This window comes from Denticeps clupeoides, chromosome 2 (genome assembly GCF_900700375.1).
Source record: "Denticeps clupeoides chromosome 2, fDenClu1.1, whole genome shotgun sequence".
In the NCBI taxonomy this organism is placed as follows: Eukaryota; Metazoa; Chordata; class Actinopteri; order Clupeiformes; family Denticipitidae; genus Denticeps; species Denticeps clupeoides.
Window position 1 is genome coordinate 5,653,249 of NC_041708.1, and position 21,133 is coordinate 5,674,381.

Consider the following 21,133-nt stretch of genomic DNA (forward strand, 5'->3'; position numbering starts at 1 on the left):
ATATAATTACAGTCAGACTGTAAAGATATTCTGTTCATAGCGTCCAGCCTGCACCGTTACAGTAACGGGGTGGGTGGGTGTTTTTTTTATATATAATTACAGTCAGACTGTAAAGATATTCTGTTCATATCGTCCAGCCTGCACCGTTACACCGTAACAGAGTGGATGGGTGTTTTTTTTTTATATATAATTACAGTCAGACTGTAAAGATATTCTGTTCATATCGTCCAGCCTGCACCGTTACAGTAACGGGGTGGGTGGGTGTTTTTTTTATATATAATTACAGTCAGACTGTAAAGATATTCTGTTCATATCCTCCAGCCTGCACCGTTACAGCAACGAGGTGGGTGGGTGTTTTTTTTTAATATATAATTACAGTCAGACTGTAAAGATATTCTGTTCATATCGTCCAGCCTGCACCGTTACAGTAACGGGGTGGGTGGGTGTTTTTTTTATATATAATTACAGTCAGACTGTAAAGATATTCTGTTCATATCCTCCAGCCTGCACCGTTACAGCAACGAGGTGGGTGGGTGTTTTTTTTATATATAATTACAGTCAGACTGTAAAGATATTCTGTTCATATCCTCCAGCCTGCACCGTTACAGTAACGGGGTGGGAGGGTGTTTTTTTTTATATATATAATTACAGTCAGACTGTAAAGATATTCTGTTCATATCGTCCAGCCTGCATCGTTACAGTAACGGGGTGGGTGGGTGTTTTTTTTATATATAATTACAGTCAGACTGTAAATATATTCTGTTCATATCGTCCAGCCTGCACCGTTACACCGTAACAGAGTGGATGGGTGTTTTTTTTTTATATATAATTACAGTCAGACTGTAAAGATATTCTGTTCATATCGTCCAGCCTGCACCGTTACAGTAACGGGGTGGGAGGGTGTTTTTTTTATATATAATTACAGTCAGACTGTATAGATATTCTGTTCATATCCTCCAGCCTGCACCGTTACAGTAACGGGGTGGGAGGGTGTTTTTTTTATATATAATTACAGTCAGACTGTAAAGATATTCTGTTCATATCGTCCAGCCTGCACCGTTACAGTAACGGGGTGGGTGGGTGTTCTTTTATATATAATTACAGTCAGACTGTAAAGATATTCTGTTCATATCCTCCAGCCTGCACCGTTACAGTAACGGGGTGGGAGGGTGTTTTTTTTTATATATATATAATTACAGTCAGACTGTAAAGATATTCTGTTCATATCGTCCAGCCTGCACCGTTACACCGTAACAGAGTGGGAGGGTGTTTTTTTTTATATATAATTACAGTCAGACTGTAAAGATATTCTGTTCATATCCTCCAGCCTGCACCGTTACACCGTAACAGAGTGGATGGGTGTTTTTTTAATATTTATAATTACAGTCAGACTGTAAAGATATTCTGTTCATATCCTCCAGCCTGCACCGTAACAGTAACGGGTGGGTGGGTGTATTTTTATAATCACAGTCAAACTGTAAAGATACTCTGTTCATATCCTCCAGCCTGCACCGTTACACCGTAATAGAGTGGGTGGGTGTTTTTTTTTAAATATATAATTACAGTCAGACTGTAAAGATATTTTGCCCACTTTCGGCCGTTTTAATCACGGTAACTGTTGTCAAAGCGGTAATTGAGTTTCCCATTTGCTTCACCAAAAACTAGGGACAAAACCATTTCTTTTATGCACCAGATGCGATATTAATCGCGTCGAATATCCATAAGTAGCTCATATTTCCTTTATATAAAAACACAGCCACCCATTATTCTGTAAAGCTGCCTAAAATACGTACTGTATAGCAATATGTTTCACTTCAGTTCATTTTAATAGTGACTGCCGATTGTTGCCCACATCTGAGCCTTATCACCGGACCATCTGGGCCTTGCAGGTGAGCCCCCTGGGGTGCCTGGCACCGTCGGTGACGTCACGTCACATTGCGCTCAGGCAGCACCTGTTTCTGGTCTCGGTAAAAATGCTTAAAAGCCTCTTCACCCGTGTTAAAAGAAATTAGAGAAATTAAAACAGGCCAAATATACAAACATAATTAACGCATGCCAATTACTTCATTCAAAAGTCAAATAATTTTTTTTTACTGTTGTCGTCAGTGCTGCAACTGTAATTTAAGCAATCGGTGGAGAGCAATTTGATGCTGATGAAGACATCTAGTGGTAAAAATCTCTTACTACAATACGTTTTTTTTTTTTTTACATTTGTAGACCAAAAAAATAATTCAATTTGGAATAATTTTCATTGATCTCATTAATCTTTTGTAATTATACTCTTGTAAAAAGTGAATATCCCTCCATACTGCCTACATAGTATCTAAACATGCGTGCATTAATAAGTAAACCATTTCCATATATGCCATTTTTTCTCGAAAAAAAAAAAAAAAAAACTGCTGATGGCCTTTATTATGGCCCAATTTATCTATTGTTGGCACGCTGACATCCTAGAGCCACCTCTCTCCTTGCTTGGCTGACAATACACCACTACAATTTCTGCTACATAATGAAATCATTTATATAAAAAAAGCATTCCGTAGCTAAGACCAATTGTTTTTTCATCATAACTGATGAACTGAAACGATTCTAAATGGCAGAACCGCCCTTTGTAACCCAGCCGTGTTTCTTTGTATTCCCCTGGTGGCGTAAACGTGTACTGCAGGGGGAGGTTGGTTTGATGAATACGTATCGCAGCTACACGTTTCCCGGTACGTCCCAGCGCCGCAATATTGTAATTACCTGCAGTGTACAGACGTGCGCTTCTGGTTTCCAAAGTTTCTACACAATGCGCACACGGCGTCTGATTCGCTGCTTTTTTTGGGGTTGATTTCGTTCATTAATATGAACAAGTGAAGTTATAATCTATAAAACACGCTTCCCAAAATATAAAATTACGCGCAAGGAAGGCAGAAATCCAAAATGCTTTCAGCACGCTGTTTAGCAGTAATTATACATCAATAAACACCAAAACTGAAGACGTTCGTTGTCATTTTTTTTTTTTTGGTTTGTTTTTAAATTTACTAAATTATTACAAATGTATATACATGACATGAACGTAGTGGATACTGTCGGCCCCGCTGCTGCAGTCTTTCCGCAAAAAAAAAACCAAAAAAACACGCACGTACAACGACGACGAAACAAACAAAAGCTGGTCAGCGCATCGTCTCTGTCGCCCGGCGGCGGTCTACTTGGCCTTGACGGGCTTCTCCGTCTTCTTGGGCAGCAGCACGGCCTGGATGTTGGGCAGCACGCCGCCCTGGGCGATGGTCACGCCGCCCAGCAGCTTGTTGAGCTCCTCGTCGTTGCGCACGGCCAGCTGCAGGTGCCGCGGGATGATGCGGGTCTTCTTGTTGTCGCGGGCCGCGTTGCCGGCCAGCTCCAGGATCTCGGCGGTGAGGTACTCCAGCACCGCGGCCAGGTAGACGGGGGCGCCGGCGCCGACGCGCTCCGCGTAGTTGCCCTTGCGCAGGAGACGGTGGACGCGTCCGACCGGGAACTGCAGGCCGGCCCTGGAAGAGCGGGTCTTCGCCTTGGCTCTCGCCTTGCCACCAGTTTTCCCCCTTCCGCTCATTTTCCCTGCGGCCGCTGGACGCGATGGTTCGGGAACAAAGCAATGACGCAAAGGGTCACGGCGGAATCGGTTGTATGAATCCTTGCTATTCGCTGATTGGTTGCTGAGTAGCAGCTGTGAGCCAATCAACGCCGAGCATTCGATCAGGCGCCGTTCCTTACGTTGTCGTCTCGCTGCATCACTGACAACTGTGGTTGGATCGAAGTATCGAATATACTGGATGACTTTAATGGTCTACTATAAGACCTAAACGAAAACGACAACCACTGTAGTGCGTTAGAACGACGACTATAAACTTCTAAATTTCAGCTTTAGGCACTAAATAGTAACAATTACCCGAACAATTTCCATTTCTACAAGTCTCCGCCGTGCCTACACAAAAAACATATATAATGCGAATATTCGTCGCGTTCATACGGGCTCTTCTAATTGGCGGCGTGGTTGTGGCGCGTCAGGCCAGCGCGGCAATAAGTACAACCCACAAATCACGTGTTTTCTTATCGATTTATTGTTGAGCTGCATGAAATCACTGAGAATAAAAGTCCCACATAACCGAGAAAGCCCGAACTCCACCCTAGACAAGAAACAAAGTACAGATTAATGCTTGATAAAAAAAAAAAGTCCAAAATGCGTCGAACTGAGTTTTGAGTAGCGCAGGACCGACAGATTTCCGACAAGTAAAAACCTCCGGGGCCGGCACAGGGGGGCCTAGCCGCCGAAGCCGTACAGCGTGCGGCCCTGGCGTTTCAGGGCGTACACCACGTCCATGGCGGTCACGGTCTTCCTCTTGGCGTGTTCGGTGTAGGTGACGGCGTCGCGGATCACGTTCTCCAGGAAGACCTTCAACACGCCGCGGGTCTCCTCGTAGATGAGGCCGGAGATGCGCTTCACCCCGCCGCGACGGGCCAGTCGGCGGATCGCCGGCTTGGTTATGCCCTGGATGTTGTCCCGGAGAACTTTTCGGTGGCGCTTGGCGCCTCCTTTGCCGAGCCCCTTCCCGCCCTTGCCGCGTCCGGACATTTGTACTCGCCGGGTATCGCGCTCTAATGACGCTGTCAGAATCAACGACGTCAGCCCACGACGTAATGCACTTATACCGAGGAAGAGGACCTGTTTGAAAACAACTTCAGCAGGTCCCGCCCTCTTGGACTGGGTTTTCTCGCTTGTCTCGAAGGACCACGTGGTTTATAGGCGCTTTCATTCAAAAAAGTATAGAATAGAATAGATGTATTTTTCGTCACTATACAAGTACACATTTAAACAAGGGTTCAACAAATATAAGAAAAAGGAATATTTACCGTTTAAAGTAAGCAGTGGGTTAAAGTGTAGGTGAGATGGTGACTGAACAAGAAAACTAAAGTGTGACATTGCACAACAGTTATTGCACTCAAGCAGTTATTGCAGTAGGCTAACGTTAGTTTTTTTTTTTTTTTTTAAAGAACTTACTTCCAGATGTTTCTTTAGGTTGGATGTGGAGTCTTTTGACGCTGAGAGCAGCTTGGTTGCTGGCAAACAGAGTTTGCATTGCATGATCAGATTCGCCCATCCCTTTCTTCTTTAAATGTGAAGTGGTGTCGGAATTTCCAAGTAAGAAATGCATTCCTGCCCGGCCACTGCTGGCTCTGTTGTGCTGGCTCCGGGTCCATTATGTAACTGACGCCACCAACGCTAACAGGACGCCTACATTAGAGCCGCTTATTGCGTGTTTGGTTTTGGTTTCCGGTGTTCTGACGATTTATGCTGCTTGGTCGAAAAGTGCAACTGTATAGGGTTCCATTTCATTTTGTGCATTTCCGATAACGGTACAATTTTAACAGTATTATGATATGTTTTTTATGTTTTTTGATGACAAATAAGTATAAGCACTGTATGAGTATGAGGGCATGGTTTGATACCATATAATATAATATTTAGTTCTAATATTAAGGGTAGTATAATTTGACAGACAATTATGCCTTATCAAATAATGCTCCCACTTTAAATGGCACCAAAACTCAGTCCATGTGCACTGTAAGAGTATAAAGATAATGGTGTAATAGGGAATTAAATCACATTTATTTACAATTTCAGGGGTAGCATGGATTTATGGCCGCTGAAACAGAGCGCAAACCTGAGGGACTGCGCAAATGCGCAGATCCGCTAGGTAGCACAACTCGATAGGCAGCATGTTTCGACAGAACACCCGTGTTATGCTTGGAATTACCAAAATTAGAGAGGAGATAGAGAGGGGATAGCCTAACATATGAAACAGGAAAAGACCGCCGGGTAATGAGATTATCACTCATTTAAACGAAATAGAGTTAATCATATTTTGTATTCTAAATACGTAACGCCGGTACATGTATTCCGTTACTCCCCAACGCTGTGTCTGTGCAGATTTGCAATCATATGTTCTTGTGGTTGAAAACAATTTATTTCCCTAGTCTGAAGAATATAATTATTCTGATAAAGCAAATGTTAGCCATGGAAATAAAGTTGTTGTCCAAATAAACGAGTTTACCGGACGTTCGGAAAGTCAATAAAAATCTATATTCCACATTATTTTAATGTATCTATTAATGCATGCATATGTCTCCTTGTTTAATGTAAAATAATGTTTTGTCTATGAGAACAATATCAAATTAATTTCAAGATAAGTCTATCACTGAAAAAGCTCTCATTTGGTTCACTGTGGCCCGATCTGAAAGTATTATTAGTTTGATAACTCACTAGCGCTTCAAGCTGTTAGAACGTCTAGTGGAAGTTCAACCTTTGTTGTGAATTTGTTTACAGCGCCGCCTATGGGGTCGAATCGAGTAAAAAAAAAAAGCCTACAGGGTAACACGATCGCCCACGAGGAAGAACAACACCCCAAACGTTGAAACCCCACTACTACAGCCGTCTCCCCCGCGCCGCTCCCGGGGTCTGCCGTGTGCGGGACGCCGATGGAAACGCACGGATGGTTCCGGTTGGCCATCGTTCGGGAGGCCGAGCCGCGTCACGTGACGTTTGTTTGTAAACGCTCGGCCACTCGGCGGCTTCCGGACGAGATCGGCCAGCGATGCTCGGAAGGGACGTTCTCGTCGCCGTCTTCGGCCTCTGGTTAGTTCGTTTCTCCGCCGGCGGGTCCGCGCGGCCACCGGCGCCGCCGATCGCCAGCTATTTCGGGACGAAGGGCAGGTACGAGGAAGTGAACCCGTATCTGATCGACGACATCTTGTCGGTGAACAAGTCCTGGTCCGAGCCGCCGTCGGCGGACTGCAGGCCGGCGCACCTGACGGCCGTCGTTCGCCACGGCACCCGCTTCCCCACGGCCAAAAACATCCGGAGGATCGGCCGCCTGCACGACGCGGTCCTCCGCCATGCGCGCAGCGCGCACGCCTGGCTGGACGAGATCCGGGCGGGCTGGGACATGTGGTACACCGAGGACATGGACGGCAGGCTGGTGGAGAAGGGCAGGGACGACCACAGGCACCTGGCCGCCCGGCTGGCCACCGCGTTCCCCGCGCTGATCTCCCGGGAGAACTTGCTGGGCGGCCGCGTGGCCTTCGTGACCAGCTCGAAGCACAGATGCGTGGAGAGCGTGGAGGCTTTCCAGCAGGGCCTGCACGGGTTCCTGGGGGTTAAAGGTGACAGACCCTCATGCCACCGCGCTTCAGGGAGCTGCCGAGGCATAAATCGGTTCCTTTTTTTTGCGGCCGGACCAGATAAACAAATAAGTTACGCAAAATCAGAGCTTCTGAAAGTGAAGTGATTGTCATTGTGAAAGCCAACACAGCACATGGTGACACAACGAAATGTGTCCTCTGCTTTTAACCATCACCCTGAGTGAGCAGTGGGCAGCCATGACAGGCGCCCGGGGAGCAGCGTGTGGGGACGGTACTTTGCTCTTTGGCTCCTCGGTTAAGCTGTTGGTAGTAAGTAGAGGTGGAAATCACAGACAAGCCCACAACGCGTTGATAACATACGATAAGACAAGATAATCCTTTATCAGACCCACAAGTGCAAAATTTACGTTGTCATGGCAGAAAGTGAAATGCACCGGATGAGAACAGCAAAAACTAAATGGCACAAAGTCTATGCTGACAGTATATTATAAAAGTTCACTATACAAATAAATATTTTGAAAAATAACTGGAGGAGTGTATTAAAATCTATATGTATGTGTATATACAGTACAGGCCAAAAGTTTGGACACTGTTTCTCATTCAATGTTTTTTCTTTATTTTCATGACCATTTAGGTTGGTAGATTCTCACTGAAGGCATCAAAACTATGAATGAACACATGTGGAGTTATGTATTTAACAAAAAAAGATGAAATAACTGAAAACATGTTTTATATTCTAGTTTCTTTGCTCTGATTACTGCTTTGAACGCTCTTGCCATTCTCTCAATGAGCTTCAAGAGGTCGTCACCTGAAATGGTTTTCCAACAGTCTTGAAGGAGTTCCCAGAGGTGTTTAGCACTTGTTGGCCCCTTTGCCTTCACTCTGCGGTCCAGCTCACCCCAAACCATCTCGACTGGGTTCAGGTCCGGTGACTGTGGAGGCCAGGTCTCCATTTTTTGTTAAGCACATAACTCCACATGGGTTCATTCATAGTTTTGATGCCTTCAGTGAGAATCTACCAATGTAAATGGTCATGAAAACAAAGAAAACACATTGAATGAGAAGGTGTGGCTAAACTTTTGGCCTGTACTGTATATGTTCTAGGTATAGCAGGCCTAGGCTATAAGAAGATGGTCAATGTCCTGAAACTGAGCTGCATCCCTCATGCGAAATATTGACATTTTGGGCACATTCAGGTTTGGTATGGTTTGGGTTGGGGCAGTGGTGGCCTAGCGGTTAAACCCGTAATCAGAAGGTTGCTGGTTCGGTCACCCGCCAAGGTGCCACTGAGCAAAGCACCGTCCCCACACACTGGTCCCTGGGTGCCTGTCATGGCTGGCCACTGTTCACTAAGGGTGATGGTTAAACACATTTTGTTGTGTCACCGTGTGCTGTGTATCACAATGACATATCACTTTGGACATTTTTGTTCACAGGTGTCCTCTGCTTTTAACCATCACCCTTGGTAAGCAGTGGGCGGCCATGACAGGCGCCCGGGGAGCAGTGTGTGGGGACGGGGCTTTGCTCAGTGCCACCTTGGCAGACCCGGATTCGAACCGTCAACCTTCTTATTACAGGGCTGCTTCCTTAACCGCTAGGCCACCACTGCCCCACTGTGGGACTTTTATCAGGTTGATCAGGAGTACTGGACCACCCCAACGAGACTCCGCCCTCAAACAATGTTGGTTCAGACTTTAATGGTTGTGTGTTTAGTTGTGTACCCTCATATAGAAGCTAATTCTCTGTGCTGTCCTATTTGCAGAACATGTGACGAGTGTACTCCTTTATTTACACAGCTTGTGTCTGTGGAACCGCAAAACGCTTCACAGCTAACGAAAGAGGATCTTTGATAAAGAGGCATCCCTCATTCTTACGTTGTTCTCCTGATGATCTAGAAATCAGCTACAGACAGACGGTTAACGACAAGCTGATGCGCTTCTTCGATCACTGCAAGAACTTCATCGAAGGCGTGGAGAAGAACAAGACAGCGCTCAGGGAGGTGGAGCTCTTCAAATCTTCAGCGGAGATGAGGAACGTGCAGAAGAGGATCGCCGACCGCTTGCAGGTTCCTCACGATTACATTACCCCAGGTACACATCATAGTGTGTGTGTGTGTGTGTGTGTGTGTGTGTGTGTGTGTGTGTGTGTGTGTGTGTGTGTGTGTGTGTGTGTATATATATATATATATATATATATATATATATATATATATATAGATTTTTTTTTTCCATCTTCCTCCCAATCAGATTTGGCTGAAGCTGCTTTCTTTTTGTGCTCCTACGAATTTTCTATTAAATCGCTCAACTCCCCTTGGTGCAACCTGGTTGACGAGGCCGATGCTCAGGTACTCGACTGCCTTCATATCATGGAACGAAATGAACCGATCAGCAATAACGCCATGATTGAGTAGGTCCCCCCCCTCAGGTCCCCTACAACCAAAACAGATCCATTACGAACGTCCCCCAGGTTCCGGCGATGCCTGGATATCACACTTCGGTCTTTGCTGCTGAAATCGTTGGTCCATTTTTCTGCTTCCGGCACATCAGCCTCAGCCAGAAAAATCAATGTTATTCCCTTTACCCGTCATAATGTTATGGCCGATCGGTGTCGTGGCGAACAAATACACCATCATAGGGACAGCGGTGGCCTGGCGGTTAAGGAAGCGGACTCGTAATCGGAAGTTTGCTGGTTCAAATCCCGATCCGCCAAGGTTGCTACTGAGCGAAGCGCCGTCCCCACACGCTGCTCCCCGGGCGCCTGTCGTGGCTGCCCACTGCTCACCAACGGTGGTGGTTAAAAGCAGAGGACACGTTTCACCGCGTCACCGTGTTCTGTGCCGCAGCGTTTCAGAATGACTTTCGTTTATTCACCTGGCAGGTCCTGGAATATAAAAATGACCTGAAGCAGTACTGGAAGAGGGCCTACGGCCACGACGTCAGCCGCAAGTCCAGTTGCCCCCTCTTCCACGACCTCTTCAGGCGACTGGACCAGGTCGTGTACGACATCAGGTGGGATACGTTTATGGAGGAATTTTTATTTCCACAAAGTTTATTAATCATCATTGCGTATCTCGTCCAGGTTTGGCGTGGTGACGGACGCCGTGACCATCAAGGTGGGCCACGCAGAGACCCTCCTTCCTCTGCTGTCCCTCCTGGGTTTTTTCAGGAATGACAAGCACCTGACAGCCATGAACTTCCGAGAGCAGCGGCAGCGCGCCTTCCGGACCAGTCAGATCGCGCCATACGCCGCCAACCTGGTCTTCGTCCTGTACGAGTGCGACGACGGAGTCAGGCTGCGGTTCCTGCTGAACGAGAGGCCGCTGGCGTTCCCCGACCTCAGCGACCCCGCCCCTCTCTATCAGACTGTGAGGGATCATTACATGCGGCTGCTGAACGGCTGCGACTTCCAGAAAGAATGCGAGCTGCCCAGAGGCCGAGGGACGACCCGGTCCGAGCTATGAGTTCAGAAATCAGGGAAAAAACGAGACAGTAAACTACAACCAAATACGTTTTTTAAAAGAATGATCAAAATTATGCAAAATCTCAGGTGTCATTTAACCAAAATGTAATTTGTGAGATCGGTTTGAATGGACCTTTTAATCCATTTTCAAAAATCAATTCCAAAGTGTGTGTAAATCCTTCGTGTATTTACAAGACTTTACGAGATGAATAATTATCAGGAGGTAATGGGGGTTTTTGCTATCTTTGTATATTTCTGTGAATTATTGTTTTTTTTTAATAATTCCTTGACATCACAATTTGCTTAAACACATATTTGGTGGGGTGGGAACTTCCGGCTGAATCTAGACGTGCCTTTGCCGTGGTGATTAATTCATTAAAAGGTATCCTAGGAGCGCTTGAATACCGCTCTGCCGTTTACGGTTGCATCGATGACTTGTAAGGATCTTGGATGAAGTGTTTCATTACAGGAGATCAATCTTAAGTTCATCAGTAAGGGTATTTTACCTTACTGGGTAAAGCGTGGTATTTGCACAGTAACACAGTTGTGTGTTAACAGTGGACGTTGCAGGGCTCTTTAACTCAGATAAGAAGGCTCGGTAACCAGTCAGAGTCATTTAATCTGTCAGGGAGAATTGAAAACTGAAGACCTGGATTTGGATTCAAGGTCAGTTCGTTAACACCTAAGAGTTCTGCGTTTTGTCTTTGGAAAAACTGAGGAAAGACGTTTTTTCCTCTGCAGTTACTACATTTCTTGACAAAGAAGAAAAAAAGTAAAGTAGAAAAAGGAATAAAGTACACAATCTGAACTGAAGATGCTCTGTTTCAGATAGTTTTTTGGACAGGGTTGTACTGAAGCTTCTGTGCTGAAGAGCGCGGTTTCATTTGTGTGACTTCATTTAATATGAATTGAAAAGCTTTGTCATTTGATAACATATATTGAAAGCTATTACAGAGACAAGTGTAATTACAAGGCTGTAATTTTGTCAATCCGCTTAATCGCTTTGGGCGCTAGTAGCCTAGTGTGTAACTCATACGCTTGTAAACCAGCAGAGCACAAAGTCCCAGATTCAAACCCCACAAACTACCATTGTGACCCTGAATGTCTCCGGGGTGACTGTCCCTGTAACTACTGATGGTAAGATGCTCTGGATACATGCCATAAATTTTAATGAATGGCGTGATGTCATGTGCTACTCATCATAGCATATATATTTTTTACAGTGATTTGAATATTTATTTATTTATTTAAAATAAACCTCTGATTAATAGGTCAGCCCCGATTACTAATTTTTGCTTGGCTTGTTTTAATCCATATAATGCTGACCTGAAAGTGACCTGTCGTCATCTTTTTTTCCCCTGCTTGATGTCCTCCATGGAAGGCCGGTGGCAGCCGTTGACAAACAAACAAACCACCGTCAATAACAGTGACACTAAACACTGGGTGACAGGGGTCATGTGGGTGACCCCAGCGCTGTCTCTAGAGCGGTCCTACATTTACATTTATGCCGTTTATCAGACGCCCTTATCCAGAGCGACTTACAATCAGTAGTTACAGGGACAGTCACCCCCCGGAGCAACTTAGGGTTAAGTGTCTTGCTCAGGGACATGATGGTAGTAAGTGGGATACTACCACCTTTATTTCACCTCCTTCATTTGCCCAAGGTGATTTTGCAGAAGATATTTGAAAAAAAAGATCTCCACGTAGTATAATCACGTAATCCTGGTTCAGTTTAAATTCGGCGTGCCGAGCATTGCCGTAACGTTGTAATTCGGTTGCCATAACGTTTGGAAGGTATTACTCAGCATGCAAACGGATGATGAAACTGCATCCTGTTCGCCTCCTGTTGGTCATAATTATTTGTTAAGTTAGTGATGAGATTTGCTGCCTGTCCGGACAACATTTAAATCAAATGGGCCCTAAACTGTCAAATAGTTTGATATCCAAACTCTTCCTTTATCTTAATTTATAAAAAAAGAGAAAACAAGTTTTTCACATTACACCATAAACTCGAGAATCTGCTTAACTAACTTGCTTAATTGACTTTTAAATCTAGCAAAGAGTCGAAATGATGGCTGGAAGCATTAAACGCACATTTTTGTGCCCTGCCCCGTCGCGACAGTGACGCGGTGGCCGCCGGGCCGCGCGCGTTCACGCGCCTCGGAGGAGGAGGAGGAGGAGGAGGAAGGGGCTTGGTTTGGTGGATGTGCTACGTGTCCAAGCGTCCCCGACTCACGCCGACCAGGTAACTTACGAAGGACGCGCGGAGCAGAGGCCGATCGGACATGTCCGGGACCAAGAAGCAGAAGACGGTGGGTTTAAAAAAAAAAAAGAAAAGAAAAGAAAGAAAGAAAGAAAGAGAGAGATAAGTAACTGTGCGACGTCGCGGTGTGGCTTCGTGCGTTCGAAACACCGTCGGGACCAGCGGCGGTGGCGGCTCGTGTTGATATTCCTCTCTCTTTTCTTTTCTTTTAGTTTCTTTTCTTTTTTGCGTGTAAAGACTTTGGTTTCGTCTCTGGCCTCACCTCGGTCCGTCGCGGTGGTCGGACTGCGCGGTTCGCCGAAAGCCGCTGCACTGCGGATGTTGACTAAGTTTAGTTAGTTCCTCCTGAATCTTAAAAAGTCTCCGTGTTACAATGCTCGACACACCCAGTAAAGTCGGTGGTGTGCTAACTGTTGGCACAAGTGTGTGTGTGTGTGTGTGTGTGTGAGTGTGAGGTGTGACACGGTGTGGCGAGTGAGAAGCAACTGGTCCCTTTAAACCTCCATCAAAGTCGGCCACTTTGGGGACAAGGGCCGCCTGTGTCCGCCTGTGACAGCGCAGCACTGTCAGCCTGAGGGGAGCCGGTTAATGGAGCTCAGATATCATGTGAGTATGAAAGAAATGAAAGAGGGGAAGAAGGAGGGACGGGAGAGGGAGGGAGGGAGGAGTGGCTTGGTCTCGGGCCACGGCCGGCTCGCGGCTAGCCGCCGGACTTCATGAATGGGCTCGTTTGTGTGCGCTTAAGGCCTCCCGGACCACCCAGGACCCCCACCACCCCCACTCCCCTAGTGCCACATGCCCAAAACGGAGAAGTGACCAGTGTTGGGGTGTAACTCCATAAAATCCTACTGGATACAAAATGTCCAGCCTCCATTATCCGCTTGTAGTGTTGATGTGGGATCAGCGCCTTTCGGTTTGCGATTGACAGAGAAACACTGTCAGGGTGGACGGCACAAATGCCGTGGGTGTATTAAAACCACAGCAGTATAAAAAGGAAAACCATGCAAACATACAGTACAGGCCAAAAGTTTGGACACAGCTTCTCATTCAATGTGTTTTCTTTATTTTCATGACCATTTACATTGATAGATTCTCACTGAAGGCATCAAAACTATGAATGAACACGTGGAGTTATGTACTTAACAAAAAAAGGTGAAATAACTGAAAACATGTTTTATATTCTAGTTTCTTTGCTCTGATTCCTGCTTTGCACACTCTTGCCATTCTCTCGATGAGCTTCAAGAGGTCGTCACCTGAAATGGATCTCCAACAGTCTTGAAGGAGTTCCCAGAGGTGTTTAGCACTTGTTGGCCCCTTTGCCTTCACTCTGCGGTCCAGCTCACCCCAAACCATCTAGATTGGGTTCAGGTCCGGTGACTGTGGTGGCCAGGTCTCCACTTTTTGTTAAGTACATAACTCCACATGTGTTCATTCATAGTGTTGATGCCTTCAGTGAGAATCTACCAATGTAAATGGTCATGAAAATAAAGAAAACACATTGAATGAGAAGCTGTGTCCAAACTTTTGGCCTGTACTGTACTTAAAAAAAAATCTTATTACCTCTACATTAAGTTCACATTCTAAAAAGATAATTTGGGGGATATCGAATATAATTTTCAGGCCCTTGTAGGGGCGTCAAGGAATTTCCTGCAATTTATGTAATAAATGCGACGGGCCTACGATTATCACTGTAGGGATTTGATTCAATCTTGATGCATTGCAGCCCATCAATTTTTCTACTTTACTCCACATTATGCTTTCAAATACTCAAATCGGACAGCCGGCGTCACCACTGGCGCTACTTTTTAACTAGAATGTTTATGCTTCTGACAGAAAATCACCAAGCAATGTCATTATGATAATAATCGCTTATATTCTGCGGCGCACATCGCCTTGCATCGATCATGCCAGTCGTTTCGACGGCTCTAGTCTGACGTCAGTCGTGTGGCTTCACAGGATCTCCGGAGGGCGACCAACGTGGTCTACCAGGCTCACCATGTAAGCAGAAGCAAGAGGGGTCAGGTGGTCGGCACAAGGGCCGGCTTCCGCGGCTGCACCGTCTGGCTAACAGGTACGGGGGTCCAGCAGCAAGCCTCCGGCCGCCGCCGTTAGGTCACATCCCGGCTGAGTGGTTCCGACGCTCCTTTCTCAGGGCTGTCGGGAGCTGGCAAGACGACGGTCGGCTTTGCCCTTGAGGAGTACCTGGTGTCCCACGCGATCCCTTGCTACTCCCTGGATGGGGACAACATTAGACACGGACTCAACAAGAATTTGGGCTTCACCTCGGCGGACCGGGAAGAGAACATCCGGCGCATCGCTGAAGTCGCCAAGCTTTTTGCAGATGCCGGCCTGGTGTGCATCACCAGTTTCATATCACCCTTTACGAAGGTGAGGGGTCAAGTGCGTTTCCGCGTGCGTCCGATGCAGTAGAGGCTGCGGTTGGACTAAAGGTCACCCTTCACCCGTGTTGTGCAAGTAGGACCGAGACGATGCAAGAAAAATCCACAAGACAGCGGGCCTGCCTTTTTTTGAGGTTTTCGTGAACGCCCCCCTGGAGGTGTGCGAGAGCCGGGACGTCAAGGGGCTCTACAAGAAGGCCCGAGCTGGAGAGATCAAAGGTAAGCCCCGGGATGAGGGTTCTTCCTCTTTCTAATGAAAAGAACGAGGTTCTTCAGCACAAAGGGCACGCTGAATAACACCTAATCCTGGAAACGTCCTTTATCTGGCTTTGGTCTGGACTAATGTTTCGTAGACAGCCCTGGGTTTAAATGCAAACCCTTGAGGTCACAAGGACTCTCTGTGCTGGTTCTATCTAGGCTTCACTGGCATTGACTCTGAATACGAGAAGCCGGACTCCCCAGAGCTGGTCCTGAAGACCGGGGAGCTCACGGTCAACGAGTGCATCGAGCAGGTCGTGGAGCTGCTGAAGAACGAAGTGAGTCACGGCTTCTTTTTAGTATACCAAATCCACCTGGCCTGCCCTAGCTTCGTCACACACCTATTAAAAACAGGATGCTGATGCCGGCGTTCCCTCTCTTTGCAGGGTATAGTGCCCTCTGGGATCACCAAGGAGGTCAACGAGTTGTTTGTTCCAGACAACAGGGTGAACTTGGCCACCAGCGACGCTAATGTATTGCCTACGGTCACTATTACCAAGGTTAGAGGAACAGTCAGCATGTTCCGTCATCTTCACCCGCTTGGGCTGATCGATATGTTGGCTGATCGATATGTTGATGAATTTTCATCTGGGTGTTCCGTGTGTAGCTGGACCTCGAGTGGGTACAAGTGTTGTCGGAAGGCTGGGCTTCCCCTCTGAAGGGATTCATGAGGGAAAAGGAGTTTCTGCAGGCGCTACATTTTGGAACCCTTCTGGACGGTGAGTCACTGCTTTAGTTTTTTAGCGAGCCTAAAATTTGGGATTTTATGCCAAATTAACTTGCAATCGCAATCGTCACATCGTGAAATCCTGGGAGGAATACTTTGCCTTATTTGTATAAATTGGGCATTTGGGAAGACGGCCAGAAGATATAGCTCCGGTTAGGCTGGTTTTTGCACGCTTTGTAAATTGGAATTTTTGACGTTGTTTGAATGGCAGAAAAAAAAACAAAAAAAACAGCCGTGATTAAGCACATCATTGCGTCGCTTCGTATCTTATGGATTAAATATTTCATACTTATGTTTTGGAAAAAAGGCAGAATCGGCATCCTAATGTGCTACATGTCGAATGAATAAGGGGCAGTGGTGGCCCAGCGGTTAAGGAAGCGGCCCCCATAATCAGAAGGTTGCCGGTTCGAATCCCGATCCGCCAAGGTACCACTGAGGTGCCACTGAGCAAAGCACCGTCCCCATACACTGCTCCCCGGGCGCCTGTCATGGCTGCCCACTGCTCACTCAGGGTGTTGGGTTAAATGCAGAGGACAAATTTCACTGTGTGCACCGTGTGCTGTGCTGCTGTGTATCACATGTGACAATCACTTCACTAAAAAAAAGAGTAAAAAAAAAAGTATTCCGATTTAATGCTTTCTTTCTTTACAACTACATTTCACAATAAATCTGCAAGATAGTTTAATTCTGGCCGGCCTGTTCAAGGGAGGGTGGTGAGATTCATTTTACAGTTTTTTTTTTCTTTTTTTTTTTTGAGTCTCTTATCTATGTGTGTGTTATACCCTTTTAAAATCAATAAAAATGCACTCGCCGAAAACTAAATGCAGGCGGGACCATCAACATGTCCGTGCCCATTGTCCTGCCATTATCCGCGGAGGACAAGGAGCGACTGGACGGCTGTGCCGCTTTCGCCCTGGACTACAAAGGAAAGAGGGTCGCCATTCTCCGAAACCCGGAATTCTACGAACATCGGAAAGAGGAGCGCTGTGCGAGGCAGTGGGGCACCACATGTCCCGAGCATCCTTACATCAAGGTGGCCACTCATTATTACACATTATAATTCTATAATAACATGGTTGTAGTCATTTCTATGTTACTTGGATGAAAAAATGGACAATCCTTGCGTTTATACATACTAAACATACGAAAATGCTTGACAGATGGTGATGGAAGGAGGTGATTGGCTGGCCGGTGGTGATTTAGAGGTGCTGGAGCGAATCAGGTGGAATGATGGTCTGGACCAGTATCGCCTCACGCCTGCGGAACTGAGACAGAAGTTCAAAGACATGAAAGCCGGTAAGAGGCAGGAAGTGTGTGGCGGACTCCGCCCCGACATGGAACAAGTTGGCGAAAAGGAGGCGAAATGCTTGTGAAGCACACAGCAGCTGCACCTCACGCTCACTGTCAGCCCGTGAGACTGTGGCTTTATTTGGAGAATGACAGTGATTGACAGTTTCCATTCAGACGCAGTCAAAGCCGTGACCTGAACAGCACCGGTTTTTCTCGCAGACGCCATCTTCGCCTTCCAGTTGCGCAATCCGGTGCACAACGGCCACGCCCTACTGATGCAGGACACGCGCCGGCGGCTGCTGGGCCGCGGCTACAGGAACCCCGTGCTGCTGCTCCACCCGCTGGGCGGATGGACCAAGGAGGACGACGTGCCGCTGGACTGGCGCATGAAGCAGCACGCCGCCGTGCTGGAGGAGGGCGTGCTGGACCCAGCCACCACCGTTGTGGCGATCTTTCCGTCACCTATGATGTACGCTGGGCCTACGGAAGTAAGGCTGACTTCTGTGCTCAGGCATTTTGACCGGTGGGCTTTAGCAATGATGCTGGATTTTTGTGCCCAACTTGTGGAGTACTTACTTGTTCACAGTGATTATATTCAGCTATTAAATCAATGGGTGGTAGTAGCCTAGTGGGTATCACACTCGCCTATGGACCAGAAGACCCAGGTTCAAATCCCACTTACTACCATTGTGTCCCTGAGCAAGACACTTAACTCTAAGGAGCTCCCTAGGGGGGACTGTCCCTGTAACTACTTATTGTAAGTCGCTCTGGATAAGGGCATCTGATAAATGGGGGGGGCAGTTGTGGCCTAAAGGTTAAGGAAGCGGCCCCGTAATCAGAAGGTTGCCGATCCGCCAAGGTGCCACGGAGGTGCCACTGAGCAAAGCACCGTCCCCACACACTGTTCCCCGGGCGCCTGTCATGGCTGCCCACTGCTCACTCAGGGTGATGGGTTAAATGGAGAGGACAAATTTCATTGTGTGCACTGTGGGCTGTGCTGCTGTGTATCACATGTCACTTCACTTTAAAAACACTTTAAGAACTTTAAATGCTCTAAAGTACTTACGCATTGTCTGTTTTCTCTGAAACGTCTATTAGTTGCATGTTAAATTTATTGCTTTTTTATTTCTTATAAGTTATAAGTTTCTATTACCTTGCTGACAGGTGCAGTGGCACTGCAGGGCCCGCATGATCGCCGGTGCCAATTTCTACATTGTGGGCCGTGACCCGGCCGGCATGCCTCACCCAGAGACCCAGCAAGATTTGTACGAACCCACCCATGGGGGGAAGGTGCTCACCATGGCGCCCGGACTTACGTCTGTGGAAATCATCCCGTTTCGCGTCGCTGCTTACAACAAGGCCAAGAAGGCCATGGATTTCTATGACAGAGAGAGGTACAGCAAACATCAGTGCACCTTTCCTTTTCCTTTTCTACCTTCCTGATAGCTGAGCTGCTGTAACCTGGCAACGTGACGTCGGCAACACCCCGCCCCAGCACCTGCTCACTTATTTGTGCTAAAAGTCTCTCTGGTGACAATTTAAGGCTGGTGACAGTCACACAATGTTATTATTACAGCTGGAGCCTTGAGGTAAGGTAAGTGTGGAGATATGGAACGTGCAGTTATTCTGTAGATCATTTAACAGCCAGTTTTATGGCTGTTAGCCATCATCCTTATTTCATCTTCCCTTTGAAACGAAGCAGCTTCAGGTAGATTGTCACCCACGTGACCGTGCTGAGCTGCACAGCAACCGCAGCCCAGGTCTGGCAACATACCTCAGTAATACAAAGTTGAACACAGAGACGCGAGTTCCCATAGTGACTAGGCACAAAGGACAGGCCAATCTTGGCGGATTTGATTTTACGGATTTCCTCCACAGATCACAGGGAAAAAATAACACCATTTGAAAGGTAATCCACTTGAACTTTATCCACAGTGTACAAGCTGTCGGCATGTTTGTCCTGTGCGATTACGAGTGTATGAAATAACATTCTTGGAAGGCTGCCGATAAGTAACTCATTGTTAGCTGAAGGCCTCGCTGCATTTTCTTGAACAGTTGAGCGGCGTAACAGGTTTATTTGGTATTCAGACTATCTTTTTATTTGGTGCCTGTGGGAACTCCACTCTGGTTAGTGACTGTAAAGTCGCAAAGTCGGACACATAGGGCCGGGCATGAAATCTAAATCCCCTTCTCTGCTGCAGACACTGCGAGTTTGAGTTCATCTCGGGGACCAAGATGAGAAGACTGGCACAGAATGGAGAGAACCCGCCGGATGGCTTCATGGCTCCCAAAGCGTGGAAAGTCTTGATTGATTACTACAGTTCTCTGACAAAGGACCAGTGAGAGTGTGAGGGTTCTCAACCCCCCCATTCCATCAGAGTTTTACTAGCTACTATATAATTACTCATTAAGGTGCAACAGTGCAGGGAAACAGGGACCAACATTATACATATACTTCAAAAGTTTAGGGTCATTGTTTGGTCCATTAAAACGACTTAGAATGGGTGAAAACTTCATTGTGGATGCTGGTAATGTGTGTTAATGATGGGATATCTGCACACATGTAGAGAGGAACGGTATCAGCAACTAATACCCAAGTCTGTCCCTTTAAAAGCTTTGTTCATTATTAGAAATCCCTTTTATGTTTTAGTACAGCTGAAAACAAACTGGCCAGATTTTAACACTAGTGCAGTATCTAGTGCATCAGCAGGTGTGGGTTGGACTACATCATTTTTTCATCATTATTAATCAACTTCTCTATGATTATTATCCTTTCTGTGTTTTTTTTTTTTTTCTTTTCTAACCCATGTTTTTTTCATGGACAAACAAGGATATTTCAAAATGACCCCAAACTTTTGAATGCCTTAAAGAGCCAGTCCATTATCATTTATGCTAAAAGACTATTTTGACATATATAGTATGTAGTGTACATATAACAAATATTTAAATTTACTACCATAATTACAACAAGCTGCTGGGCATTTCTACATTTTGCAGTTTTGTAGGCTGGTGCTGTGTGACATTTTAAATGACGTTAGTTTATGGTAATCCCTACCCACACATATAACAGAATTATTTACAACTTTAATGCAGTGGGGAACTACAAAGCCTCGGCGTTTCCTTACCCAGTTAAGCAAGCAAGAACATTTATTGCAATAACAATAACGTGACAGTGATGCGAAAGGTTGTGAGATGGTGCTCAGTAAATGACATTATGGCTTTTTTGTTGAGATAAAATGTGATAAAATCATGATATGAGGTCAAAATTATATTGGATTTAACCGCTAGATTGCGACGGTGCTGAAGTTTTCAGTGTTATCTGCGGTTGCATAATTCAGGCCACTAAAGGTGATTTAGAATAAAAAATAATACATTGTGTACTGAATGATGGAAGTATTTTGGTTTTCTGTGTTTTAAACTTTTAAATTCATGTCCCTTATGCAGGAATTTGTTGGTTTCATGAAGAAAAAGGTGTTTTTATATTGTTTTTGCTATATTGACAAATGCAATCAAAAATAGTAAATTGCAATCAATTAATATTAATCGGGTACAGAATTAATTTGGGTGGATTTCTGT

The 21,133-nt window shown here is 46.1% G+C and overlaps 4 protein-coding genes across 4 annotated transcripts; 2 read left to right on the forward strand and 2 right to left on the reverse strand.

The window, feature by feature from the left end:
• Positions 1-2,982: 2,982 nt before the first annotated feature.
• Positions 2,983-3,646, reverse strand: LOC114780459 (histone H2A). The gene has a single exon (XM_028967746.1). It carries the CDS (start codon positions 3,572-3,574, stop codon positions 3,188-3,190), a length of 387 nt encoding a protein of 128 aa, XP_028823579.1. The 5' UTR covers positions 3,575-3,646; the 3' UTR covers positions 2,983-3,187.
• Positions 3,647-4,064: 418 nt separating this feature from the next.
• On the reverse strand, positions 4,065-4,656 carry LOC114780448 (histone H4). Its single transcript, XM_028967743.1, has one exon. It carries the CDS (start codon positions 4,592-4,594, stop codon positions 4,283-4,285), a length of 312 nt encoding a protein of 103 aa, XP_028823576.1. The 5' UTR covers positions 4,595-4,656; the 3' UTR covers positions 4,065-4,282.
• Positions 4,657-6,368: 1,712 nt separating this feature from the next.
• On the forward strand, positions 6,369-11,433 carry minpp1b (multiple inositol-polyphosphate phosphatase 1b). The gene is made up of 5 exons (XM_028968682.1): positions 6,369-7,182; positions 9,057-9,251; positions 9,408-9,505; positions 10,039-10,169; positions 10,240-11,433. The coding sequence occupies exons 1-5, from the start codon at positions 6,615-6,617 to the stop codon at positions 10,619-10,621; spliced, it is 1,374 nt and encodes a 457-aa protein (XP_028824515.1). The 5' UTR covers positions 6,369-6,614; the 3' UTR covers positions 10,622-11,433.
• Positions 11,434-12,799: 1,366 nt separating this feature from the next.
• Positions 12,800-21,094, forward strand: papss2b (3'-phosphoadenosine 5'-phosphosulfate synthase 2b). Its single transcript, XM_028967515.1, has 12 exons — positions 12,800-12,932; positions 14,840-14,954; positions 15,036-15,271; positions 15,363-15,501; positions 15,700-15,818; positions 15,927-16,040; positions 16,148-16,259; positions 17,095-17,300; positions 17,428-17,563; positions 17,777-18,045; positions 18,722-18,951; positions 19,759-21,094. Exons 1-12 carry the CDS (start codon positions 12,906-12,908, stop codon positions 19,898-19,900), a joined length of 1,845 nt encoding a protein of 614 aa, XP_028823348.1. The 5' UTR covers positions 12,800-12,905; the 3' UTR covers positions 19,901-21,094.
• Positions 21,095-21,133: the final 39 nt, after the last annotated feature.

Excerpts from the sequence above, each read along its gene's own strand:
- LOC114780459 (XM_028967746.1), bottom strand. The coding sequence starts at position 3,574 with ATGAGCGGAAGGGGGAAAACTGGTGGCAAGGCGAGAGCCAAGGCGAAG.
- LOC114780448 (XM_028967743.1), bottom strand. The coding sequence starts at position 4,594 with ATGTCCGGACGCGGCAAGGGCGGGAAGGGGCTCGGCAAAGGAGGCGCC.
- minpp1b (XM_028968682.1), top strand. The coding sequence starts at position 6,615 with ATGCTCGGAAGGGACGTTCTCGTCGCCGTCTTCGGCCTCTGGTTAGTT. Across the intron at positions 9,252-9,407 it reads TCACGATTACATTACCCCAG|ATTTGGCTGAAGCTGCTTTC; the intron begins GTACACATCATA and ends CCTCCCAATCAG. Across the intron at positions 10,170-10,239 it reads CAGGTCGTGTACGACATCAG|GTTTGGCGTGGTGACGGACG; the intron begins GTGGGATACGTT and ends TATCTCGTCCAG.
- papss2b (XM_028967515.1), top strand. The coding sequence starts at position 12,906 with ATGTCCGGGACCAAGAAGCAGAAGACG. Across the intron at positions 15,502-15,699 it reads CCGAGCTGGAGAGATCAAAG|GCTTCACTGGCATTGACTCT; the intron begins GTAAGCCCCGGG and ends GGTTCTATCTAG. Across the intron at positions 18,046-18,721 it reads TGTACGCTGGGCCTACGGAA|GTGCAGTGGCACTGCAGGGC; the intron begins GTAAGGCTGACT and ends CCTTGCTGACAG.